The sequence below is a fragment of the Labrus mixtus genome, chromosome 5 (genome assembly GCF_963584025.1).
Source record: "Labrus mixtus chromosome 5, fLabMix1.1, whole genome shotgun sequence".
NCBI lineage: Eukaryota > Metazoa > Chordata > Actinopteri > Labriformes > Labridae > Labrus > Labrus mixtus.
This window is the reverse complement of record NC_083616.1, coordinates 15,490,854-15,503,307: the sequence shown is the minus strand read 5'-3', so window position 1 is coordinate 15,503,307 and position 12,454 is coordinate 15,490,854. Positions and strand designations below refer to the sequence as shown.

Genomic DNA, 12,454 nt, shown 5'->3' with positions numbered 1-12,454 from the left:
TGTGGCAGATATCTGAATATATATATATATATATATATATAATGAAGACAAGGAGAAGGTTGAAGAAAAAGACTTAATGAACAAACTGCATTCAAGAGCGTAACTTTGCACCTTGAGTTAAAAGTAGGTTGTGTTTTTTCATGTACGTGCCTAACACTGGCTAACTTTAGCCACCCTTTAGCTAGCAGGGAGTGGGTAGTAGATGTTTTGTTGTTTAATTTAAGATATGACGGCCTTATCAACCAGCACATTGAATTCAAACTAACATCTACAGTCGCTTATGCTTAAAATTTCAGCATTGTATAAATCAATTGGTGTTTCTGTGTGCTGAAGAATTTGATTTGTTCAGGATATATAGCACATTATTGATGGTGCTTGATTTGTTCCTGTGTATCCAACATGGTAGTTAACAAGATAACATGCATTACAATTCTTTACTCTGGATAATGAAACAGCATTTTCTGTAGAATTATTTGTTATTGCGTCATAAATCCTTAGCTCCTGCTGTTCATAATCCATCCAGCCCCTATAGCTCCCTTAATCGTAAACAGTCATTAACTCCCTGCTGCCCCCGCTGGCCTGGACAAGCACAGCGAGAGTAACAGCATTGTGGCGAGGCGCTGCTCAGACGTATAGGGTGTCCCAGGTGTGAGCTTTCGTTTGGATTACCAACGGGGCAAATGCCATGTAACCCCACACCAGCAATGACTAAACTGATGAAAATTCAAAACTGTGCTTCCTACGCATAGATTAATTTCCTACCTCAACAATAAAATGAGTCCTAAGTATATTTTTAAAACCCATGTGTTTTTCAATTTTCTCTTTATTTTTATTTTTCAATTAAAGGTGCACTATGGAGTTTTGGTGGTGAAATCTGAAAGTTGTGAAACAATTTCATGCTATATTTTCTGAACTGAATACACAAACTTTACTTAAAGAAAAAAAATGGTCCCTGGAACACTATTTAGAGCTTAAAAGCTACCAGGAGAGTTACGGTCTCTCACACACCCCCACCACCACCACCATTTCCTCTCGCGTATCATTTTATCTTCAAACTTACAGGGACCAAATTTTCCTCTGAGCACAGTTTATCTATAGAGTTATGAACATATACCACAGAATCTGTACACTTCTCCAACATTCAAATGTCTCTACCAAAACTACATAGTGCACCTTTAAGTATGCCAAGCTATCATGGGCATAATCGCAAATGAAGTTTTTATTTTAGAAGTATCCATACCAATCCCTAGCAGTCACATCACTCCAAAGCATTGTGCTATAAATGATTTATTAGATATTTGACTTGAACGTGGTTATTAAGTTGATTTGATTGTACAGCAGTAGGAGTTATTGTTTATTTCCTCTGCAAGAAAAAGAATAAGAAAGCAATGTAACATTGGAGAGAAGTAGGCAGCTACCTCAGTCCTGTGGTGAAGTATGTGAGTTGACGGATTTCCTCACATTTCACTACTGCCTTTACATTATGTTCAACATCAAATTAAGAAATTAATATCATTGCTATTTTGGTCCCAGCCAACTTTTAACATCAAAGCTTGTATTTTTGGAATTTAGAGTCAGAACCACGAAAGAGGGATTAACTCAAGCAATCCTCCGATTACAGAGAAAAGCTAAACCCAAATCCTAATTGTTTATTGTTCTTTATACACAACTTTGGAAAACTGTTGTTTATTTGCGTCATGAAAATGACAAGTGCCCAGTGCACCTGAAAATAACTGCTCTACAAGACAGCCATCGACCGGCTCATCTGCACAGCTGCTTTGATTAGTTTAGTTTTTGAATTCTTTACTTGTGCAGAAGAAAAACTAGAAAAGTAAAACTGAGATATACATTAACAAATAAAATGTGATAAAAGATGAAAACTTGTGGGAGTCTGTAAAAAGAACCTACCTAACATGGAAATTTAAAGCATCCATAAAGTCTTGCCATAAATTTACAAGCACATTTTATTTGGGCAGTCTCCAAAAGAATAAACAGAAATAGAGATTATGGACATTTGAATAAAATGATTAAACGTATTCTCTTGTAGAAGTAGATTTGAGACATGAAACACTTAAGCTTCAGTTCCACAAACATCCCTTCAAAATGAAGCCTTTTCTTCTTCTATGGAGAACATGATAACCACCTGTTGCTTTAGCTCATCGTGTACCTGAACACAACTGTGCACACAAAGAGCGTTCCATTTCTGACAATTATCTGACTGTTATTGAGTACGGTAGCTCAAACAAGTTTTTGTAATATATTACATTTAAAAGGATTTTATTTGGCAGAGGGCTTCTAGCTTTGAATCACATGTGTTTTCAAACAGCCCAAAACAGCGTCACATGAGTGTTTCTTTTGTCTGCTGTCTGCAGAGCTGCATCGTGTTCAGTCTGAGGATGACATCATCACTTCACACTGTCTGCTGCTTACAAAGCTGATCGGGAACTTTTCATGATAAAGAAATTACATGTTCAACTTCTATGCATAAGGAGGATTTTCACTTTGAGACTCAAATTCCCAGTGTTTGCAAATTCTCAGAGGCTGATGCAGGATTAAAAGTTTATGGCAGTAAAATTCTCAACTCGTGCAGAGCAGCATGCCTTTGAAAAGCCTCACAGAGCTTACGGGCTGGTATTGTCAGCTATTTACTAGAACTGTTGTGTAAAATTTCTAAAAAGAAAAAGTTATGCCACTGACCTAAATTGATTCAACTCGTGTTGTTAGCATTGATGTGGCTCATTTTATGAAGGTCCACAGACTTAATGTGAAGTTTGGAAAGCAATTTAGAGAGACGTACATTTCAAAATATGAACAGACTTGTAAGAATCATTAATCTAACAGTGTCATCTTTTATGCTCGGCTTCATGATCGGCTGTTAACATGATGATCTTGAATGAAGAAGTGAGACCCTTTCTCCAAGTGACACTGTGAGATTACTTTCCAATACATAAAAAGGGGATTGTAGGCAAACAAATTATTGAAAATTGTTACACAAAATACAGTCCACTCCTGTTAGTGAGCACTGAGAAATAAAAGGGGCAATATTATTTTGTGATTTTGACTCAGCATTCCTTTCATTAGGCCACCCGGGGGCTAGGAATGTGTTTGAGAAGTTAATGAGTCAGACCCTCCCGCCTCTCCTGAGATCATATGCTGCACCTGACAACAGGGACCATTATGTAAGTGCTGAGACTGAACATCCATTATCCGTGATTCTTTCACACTTGTTTTTTAGGGCAGCATCCAAAATGAAAATCAACAATGGAACTAGGGAGTCAGAGAAAACGGTGAGTTGCAATCGACCCACTGAGCTCATTTACTAAGCATTTAGCACCTGAGCAGGCTTAGATTCAAATGTATGCTTTCCACGTGATTAATTTTTGAACTGAAGCCAATATGCTATGAATATGAGTATTTGTTCACACATGCATTATTATTTGATTTCTGCGACGGCCTGCAACAAGACCATGTCAGGGGAGCTGTGTGAGGTTTGGCCTGTAAACAGAGTTTTGCTCAACAAGTGTTTTGGTTTCTTTAGTCTTATTTTTCTTCTACTTATTGGACGATGATGCTTTGCTTAAATTAAAGTATCCATGCCACAAGTCGAAGTGAAGAAGAGAGAGGTCAATATTATCAAATATGGTCTTAGAATATGAACGGGCAACTACTATATCTACTACTATTGAATGAGGAACTCTCTGTGATGAAAGGGGTTATGCATTGTAATAATATATATATATATTAAAACACAATAACTGTATAAATATAAACTTTGTATATTAGTCATTCATCTGCCTATAGATCATTTTAATGCCATTACTTACAGCAAGTTTCCAGGTTTTGTGAATTTAATGTGACAGTCATTTTTATTTGGTTATAATTAGATTATCATAATGTGTAATTAATGATCGGCACATTATTAAAAGCTTTACAAAACATTAGCAGTTGACTTATTAATCAAACTAAAGCAAATGATTAGAACCTATAAACCTCCGACTTTTCTACAAACCCCTTCAAACCAAAATATTCAGACAGACTTTTGTTTGCTGCATGTTCACATCACTTCAATTCCTGCTCTTGTGAACTTTGACACATATCGGGGGGGTCCTAACTCACACAAATTGTTTCATTCAGTTTTCACTTTGCTGAAGGTCCCATGAAATCTTGATTCATAATCTTTTTTTTGTACTGTTTGGACCTTTCACTGGCCTTTTCTGAGCGTAATTGAGATTTGGTAAAAGATATTAAGACAGTATTGCTGCTGCTTGTTGAAAGTTTATCTCTCAGCAGTCAGTTTCCTTAACCTTCTCCGCAGCTGTTTGTGAAGCCTTGGTATTTAATCTACACAGCACTACATGGCGATTCATTCAAAAATGTTCAGTCTTCTGACCTTCTGCGCAACACCATGTGCCCGGATGGCTGTAGTCAGGGGCGTAGCACACAATTCAGAATCCTGTACCTATACAGTGTGTATGGGCCCCTCCTCACGCCCACTTCTATTCACATCCATGCTCACATGAGGGCTTCTTATACCCCCCTTTACCAACCCTTATTCTGATGCCCCTGGCTCTAGTACGTCCCCCTTCTTTTCATTCAGAGAACAACCGAGGCGAATCTCGCAATTTGATTCAGATCTGATGCCATGAAATCATGATATGCACAGTCCAGCCGATTCTCTCCACCACGCGGTCACTTTATGACAACAGATCAATTGTATCATCCTCAGGATAAACTCGGCCTCTCGTCAGATTCAAGTTTCCACTTGAGCACAAACTCTTTACATGAAGGAAAGACCCGTCTCTGTGCACAAACTTTATTGGACCATACTCTGAGCAAAACAACCGCTTCAAAATGCCTAAAGAATTTATCGACGAGTATCAACCTCTGCTTATTAAAGGAATCAAAGATACTAAGCAACCAACGGTATGTAGCTTCAGATGAAACAAGATGGAGTGCAGCTGTTTGTTTTGGTGTTATGTGTTTTATGTCAAATTCTCTTTGTGTATCTCTTTATCTGTTTTTTATTGCAGCTTCCACACAGATCTCTTCTTCTGGCTGTATGTGCTGCTTGTATAGGGGGAACCTTTCAGTATGGATACAATGTATCCATCATCAATGCACCTACAATGGTAATAACTTTTCTAAGGGACGGTCCAAATGTCTCCACAATATCTTCAACCTCATGTATTCATATTGAACACTGTATGAAGAATAGTCTGTAGTAACTGTACATGAATTATGATGATCACTAACATACACTGATCCGCTTCATAGTGATGGCTGGTGATGAAGATTTTTCATCAGGGATCCCTCGTCTTTATTTTTCATGTTGTTTTTCTTTTCTTTTTCTCCAGTTCGTTCATAATTTCATCAACCAAACGTGGAGCGATCGTTACCAATCTGACATAACCGACCATGTTCTCACTCTGCTCTGGTCTGCTATTGTGTCTATATTCACAGTAGGAGGACTTATTGGAGTAACGATCGGTGGGACGATGTCTATGATGCTCGGGAGGTATTGATCAGAAAAGACATGCCTGTTTTTGTATTCTCCTTTATTGTGTTTCAGTAATTAAGTTACACTCTGTCTTTTATTCAGAAAAGGGGCCCTGTTGGCTAATAATATATTTGCAATATTTGCTGCTTTGCTAATGGGTCTGAGTTACCCTACTGGATACTTTGAATTACTCATTGCTGGACGTCTTTTCTGTGGAATAAACGCAGGTACGTTATTATTGTTAATACATTTTATTTAAATGTTTCTATTTCGAACATGTAAAAAAAAGTAATCGTTCAAGTACAATGACAAAAAAAAAGTGATATTAACAAACAATGTAAATCATCAGCAAAGAAATGGTCAAAACTTTTGATAACTTTATAACTTCCTTTAAATGTGATATCATCTTGTTAATCTTTGAATTCTGGCATTAACCATGTTGTATTTTTCTTAAAGGCATTGGACTCTGTGTTCAACCTCTGTATTTGGGGGAAATAGCTCCAACCTCTCTCCGTGGTGCCATGGGAACAGGAACTTCTATTTTCATCACTGGTGGAATTTTGTCGGGACAAGTGATTGGCCTCAAGTAAATGCTGGATATATGTACTTTTTTTTTTTTTTTTTTTCCATCATACGAAACATAAACCTTTCAACAGAATCTGTCATGTCATAATGAAACATCTCTGTGTGATTGGACAGAGAGCTCCTGGGCAGAGAAGAGCAGTGGCATCTCCTGCTCGCCACCACATGTGTCCCAGCCATCATGCAGCTCCTGATCCTGCCCTGGTTCCCTGAGAGCCCACGATACCTGCTCATTGACAAAGGAGATGATGCCAGATGTAAAAAAGGTCAACCAAAACTCTCACTTGCTCTGATTGGATATTTGGCACATAAAGGTTGATTTAGCGCACATGACAGGGTCACTTAAACGTTTGTGGACCCCCTATTGTCTGGCATCACTCGAGACCGAGTCATTTGTCTTCATGTGAGTTCAAGCATGAGGCCACAGTCTGGTAGTGTGAAAAGAAACTGTGTTGTGTTGCAGTAAACCTTTTGATGGTATTATCCCTGAAAAACGGACTCTACAGCACAATCAGATTAAATGAATGATGAATGCAGAAAAAATTACAATTAACAAGTGAGTCATGTGCTCTCTTGTCTGCAGCTCTGGCGCAGCTGCACGGAGCAGCTGGCTGTATCAGTGAATGGGAAGAAATCGAGAAGGAGAGGAACAATTTTGTAGGTTTTAAAGCAAAGAAACCCTGGGAGCTCTTCTATGATCCTACTATCCGCTGGCAGCTTCTTACCATCTTGCTGCTCAACGCTGCACAACAGCTGAATGGCATCAATGCTGTATGTATATGATGATGTTGTCTTATATCAGTTTCTCTGCTGTAATACTGCTTATTAATATGAAAGAAATCATCATTTTGTTTGTTCTTCTTTGCTATGATCCCTCTAGATTTATTTCTACGCAGATTACTTGTTCAAACAAGCTGGCATTCCCTCTGAAAAGATTCCATATGTGACGATAGGCACTGGTGCTTGTGAATGTGTCACGGCTCTAACATGTGTAAGTATAGTTTCACACTTTTATCTTGTGTGCATAGCTGTGGTGAGGCTCACTATCTGTTTGGGACGTCGTTTCATGCTTCAGAAAAACACAATAAGGGATAAGTGCACAAAACAAGGCCTAAACAGCTCATTATTGTGCATCTCTGAAACGAGCTTCAAGCATATGACTCACATATAGACAGTTAGCACCCTCGTGAAATTCATAAATACAAAAACTAGAACTGCATTCTCCACCAAAGACAAATGTGTCTGATATAGAAATGAGAACAACACAAGAACAAATCATGTAGTAAATGTTAAAAAACTAAAAAGCAAGACAAATATACATGTGTGAAGGAGAGCAAAAAAAAGTGTGAACAAATGTGTGAAACAGCATAATGGGTGAAACAAACTTAAGTACCGTGGAGTAGAATTTAACAGAACAAAACTAGAACATGACCATGAAAGGTCGGAGTATGTTTGAGACAGCTTTTGCCTGAAAAGTCATCTTGATCTTGTGACATGCTGTGTGTCTCACAGGGTCTGCTCATTGACCGTCTGGGAAGGAAAGTGCTCATCGCAGGAGGATACACACTGATGAGTATCTGCTGCGTTTTAATCACGCTAACACTCACTTTCCAGGTAAAGGACCTTAAAAAGAAAGCTGTGTAAAAAAAATGATATTTTATTCACTGGTTTCATTAGCTTTCCACCCACTGCCTCTGGATTCATTAAGGAACAAAGCGTTGCAGTAAGGAAAATAGTTAGCGCTGCTCATGGGCAAAAAACTAAAGATATAAACATATCTGCAAGGATTAGTTCATTTAAGGAGATTAAACCTTCTAGGAAGGAGAGTGGTTAATGAAAAAGCATGCATGAGACGATTGCAATGTGAGCAAGTGGAGGCGTGCTGTATTATTGAAGAAGACACTATGTGTAAGAAATGTTGGAGGGCATAACCAAAACATGGGCATTTAGTTAACTTGTGATTCTTTTGGGTTAGACTATTGGGTGCCTCTGGTTTGCCCTGCACGCATAAAGGAGGTGTGTACAAGGCCTGTTATATTTCCTGTTTGCTCATCTGACATAGTCGGCCAAAGGTCCCGGTCCGGAATAGAATAGAATAGAATAGAATAGAATAGAATAGAATAGAACTTTATTTGTCCACAAAGTGGAAAATTGTCTTTGGACAAGGAACAAGACAGAAGAAACATTATGACAAACAAGACAACATTCAAGCACAGCAGGAAACCAGGAGAGCGCCTGTAGTCCTCGACAACATCACAGTCAGCATGGTTCGTGAATTTAAAATAATAATTTAGTATAATAATAAGCCAGAGTTTTAAGACATTTCATAAAGTTATAGGTTTAAAAACAATAATTTCATAAAACAATGTGCAGTTAGAGTTGAGGGGGTAATTTTTTCCTTTATGAATTTAATAATTTTATTGCATTTGGTACAAATTATTTTTTATAAACATTTTTTGTGGCTCTTGGCAGTCTGAATCGTCGACCTGATGGAAGCACTTTGAACTGGGAGTGCAGTGGATGAGAAGGGTCACTTGTTATGTCCCGGGCTTTCTTTTTAGTGTTCAGTAGATCCCTGTCACAAAGTGGCATCTGTGGTTTCGCTATGATTTTACTAGCGGTATTGACCACTCTTGTCAGTTTGCTTTTACATTTAACATCTAAATGCCCGGATATTTAATCCGACAGAACCCTTTTTTAGGAATCCAAAAATTGCCAACACTTTTTTCATGAACACAATCCAACAAAAAAGTATTTAAAAGCTTCGGCTGAATTAATTGCTAAGCCTTTGCTCATATTTTATTCTTTATCTGGGGAAGCAGCCCGTGTTCTCCCCTTATTGAAGGATGGGGACCCTTTGGATTTACACAACTACTACTCTTTGTCCAAACTTCCTACCAGTGCCAAGATTCAACAATTGAACTGTCAACTAGAAAAAGTTATGGCTTATACCAAAACTTTGGATGAAAATCAATCTGGCTTTAGTGTTTTTGATCATTTCAAGGCATTTTAGTTCTGTTGACCATGCGCTGCGGATGTGCAGACTCGTTGGTGTGGTTGGCAACGCTGTAGAGAGTTCAGAACCCCATTGTGTATATTCAGACGGTCACAAGTCAAGCTTCACAGAGATCTTAAAGTTTGAAATAGATTGGGAAAGATATTCTCGCAGCTAAAGCGCATCTTTATGCAGATGATACAGTAGTCTAATCAGAAGCCTCTCCTCTAATGTATGATCTTCTCCAGAGCCGCTCAGAAATATCAGATAATGATGGCATTCATACCGTAAGAGCGAACCCAAATGAAACAGCATCATCTGTCAAGGACTTTGGTATTGACATACTCTCTCTCACAGAGAGATCCTAATGAAGAAACCAACCATCAGGCCTGGTTTCTACTACGGAAACTGAGCCTTCCTTCATTTAGGACTCAACAAAACACTTACATGGACCAAGTTCTGACGTATTTAAGACTATGGGCACATTATATATGACATGCAGCCTTCTCTTCACCTTGCTGACTGGACTAAAGTATCTCATGGTGCTACATGTTGAAAATCCACTTCATTACCCCTTTAACATCAATATGTACTTAATTATCTGGTGTCCTGCATGGTATTTGTTAAGAGACAGGAGACAGCAGCATTGGTACATCACAAAGCATTTCAGGTTTTTACTCCACTAGAGCAGCCTTATGGAATTTTGCATTCAAAGCTCTGATTGGAAACTAAGTTAAAAGTGATCATGTTTTACCTAGTCTTATTTGTATTTTTTTCCTGACCCGTTTTACATTCCATATTATGCCATTTTATTTATTTTTTTTTATCTCAAGAGACTTCTTGATTTACTACAGATTTAACAATAACATGCTATTTCAATTTCCAAACACTTGTGCTTTTGTGTCTTTATCTTCGTCACAGGAGGCCAACCCTATAGTCCCATACCTGAGCATGGCGTGTGTATTTGCTTTCATTCTAAGTTTTGGCCTAGGACCAGGTAACTTTCTGAATATGTATGGCCTAAACACATCCTTTCAGTGGCCACTGATCTGCACCACAGTTAAAACAGAGATATCTTTTGTTGTTCTCTCTTCCATGAAGGTGGTGTGACTAACATCTTGACCGCTGAACTATTCACACAAAGCACGCGGCCTGCAGCATACATTATCTCAGGGTCACTCAACTGGTTCAGCTTCCTCTTCATCGGCCTGGCCTTCCCTTTTATTGTGGTAAATGTCCAAACATATTTTTTTTTAAATCACAATAGTTCATTTAATATTTTAAATCATCACCTGGAACACTTCAGATAAGAAAACAAATATTGGATATTTGAGAGAGTGGCTCTTACTTTTGTAATGTTTCCTTTTCACAGATCGGGCTGCAGCAGTACTGTTTCCTTGTGTTCTTGGTCATCTGTGCCTTAGTGGCAACATACATTTGTCTTGCTGTTCCTGAAACCAAGAACAAAACCTTTCTTGAAATCGAGAATGCGTTCCATTCAAACAACCACAAAAAGGCGAATGGCGTGGATGGAGCAGGAGCAATACTTTTATCGACGTCTATATGAAGCATAACCCATGACTCAGGGGTCACACGTGTTGAGATTTATATGTGTTATATAGAGTTTACTTATATCACAAAGAGCAGTCATATACTTTAGAAAATGTAGCGTGATAATAAAGGTGTTGTAAGTTATGGAGCCTTGCTTGAACTTCAGTGTACTGTTGTAGAATGATTAGGTCTTGTTCTGTCACCCACAAATATGCATGTAATTGATCTTAATCTGTAATATTTTGGTGAAAATAAATGTTGGTTTGTACAACTTTCATAAAGGATTTTCTTTTAAAAGTAAGGATTCATTCATGAAAAGCATCAGAGTGCCAATCAAACCTCTTAGATTTCAGTTTTGGAGGACAAGGGCTTCATTGAGGTGTGTTCCATGCAGGCCTATATTTACAGTGCCAGAGGAAGAAAGCATAAGAGATTTACAAGTATAGATAGTCGCCTAGAATGTCAAATAGACAAAATATTACAAACAGGCTATAGGAAATATGCTCCACTAAAAGGGTCACATTGTCACTGCATAAAGCACAAACCCGCTTCCTTAAGATCTTGTTATTGGTTCCACTCTTGTAAGACAACAGCCCACATTACGGAGGCCTGTTCCATAAAAATAGGAACAACGTTTAGTTAAATAACTCTTGAATGAACACAAGGCAAACAAATAACCAAGAGGGAACTCGTTCAAAGAAATTCTGCTTAGTGCCACTCTTCAGTGTTTGACTAAAATTCCCAACATGTAAAATGAATGTTGAATGAATGAATGGCTGCTGAATAAACTGGGATGGAATTGGTTTATTTATTTTGCCAATATATTTTTGATTTCCGTTTGGCAAACATTGAACAAATATTTCATTTGGTAAGAAAAATGAACAGTTAAGAATAATATGTACTGGTAAATTAAACTGAAGCAGCACATTACAGTCATGCTTTCCTTCTATGCCAGTAATTTCTGGCAAGTTTCTATTGTGTGACTGTTTTTTTTTTTTTTTTAAACTAGGGGACAATTTTTATTTTTTTTAATTCAAAAGTGGTTCTTTGTCTGTAGCAGAGACCCACACATAACCAGATTAATCCACAAGGAGACCGAGGCGTACATTGAGCTGTGTAACCTCCATCCCACTCGTCCTCTGTGCCAGTGAACCACCCACACTGCTTTTTAAAGTGCAGCACAGAGAGTTTTTCATGACAAAACAATTATACTTATTATATCTCCAGAAAAAAGTCCAGAACTTGGTCCCAGGCTTGCTCTCAATTCTCCCCATAATCAATAATAATGAAGTTGTTGGACTAGGCTCTGACACACGACCACCGCACATGACAGGGGCCTGAAGTTGAAGTAATAATGCAGGACCTGACATAAGCAGCTTATCTTTTCAGATGTTACAAGTGGTGCACACAACATAACCACATTCCAACAACATGCAGTCAGTCTGCATTTTCCATGTAGCCACAGCAATTCCACTTTATATATTTATGTTTGTACTAGTAAGACCCACTTATTTTTTACAATCAGTGAACCTGTAAGAATAATCTACAACTTGCAGGGTCAGCGTTTTCTTAATGTCACATATAGGATTTACAACATATCGTTTTGTGACATTGCATTCGTGTTTTTTTTTTTTTTTGCATAAAATACAGATGTAAATGTCTTCAATAATGCTGTCAAACAATGAAATCAGTTGAGTTTTATGCTAAATTTGGCTCAAGAGACTGAAGCTCAGCATTACTTTGGTCTAATGGTACCAAGATATATCAGGCTCCATTCAATTAGAGTATGCCATTGATAGTTGTGGGAAAAGAGGTCAAATCCTGTTCTA

General features: G+C 38.0%; 1 protein-coding gene across 2 annotated transcripts; it reads left to right on the top strand.

The window, feature by feature from the left end:
- Window positions 1-3,163: 3,163 nt before the first annotated feature.
- slc2a11b (solute carrier family 2 member 11b) lies at window positions 3,164-10,904 on the top strand. Of its 2 annotated transcripts, XM_061038089.1 has the most exons (13): window positions 3,219-3,287; window positions 4,727-4,923; window positions 5,031-5,129; window positions 5,355-5,515; window positions 5,600-5,724; window positions 5,954-6,083; window positions 6,197-6,345; window positions 6,663-6,850; window positions 6,960-7,070; window positions 7,592-7,693; window positions 9,996-10,071; window positions 10,176-10,303; window positions 10,447-10,904. In XM_061038089.1, the coding sequence occupies exons 2-13, from the start codon at window positions 4,852-4,854 to the stop codon at window positions 10,639-10,641; spliced, it is 1,536 nt and encodes a 511-aa protein (XP_060894072.1). In that variant the 5' UTR covers window positions 3,219-3,287; window positions 4,727-4,851; the 3' UTR covers window positions 10,642-10,904. The 2 variants fall into 2 exon arrangements, with proteins under 2 accessions (XP_060894073.1, XP_060894072.1); XM_061038090.1 differs by lacking the exon at window positions 4,727-4,923 and having other exon boundaries at window positions 3,164-3,287.
- The last annotated feature ends 1,550 nt before the right edge of the window (window positions 10,905-12,454 follow it).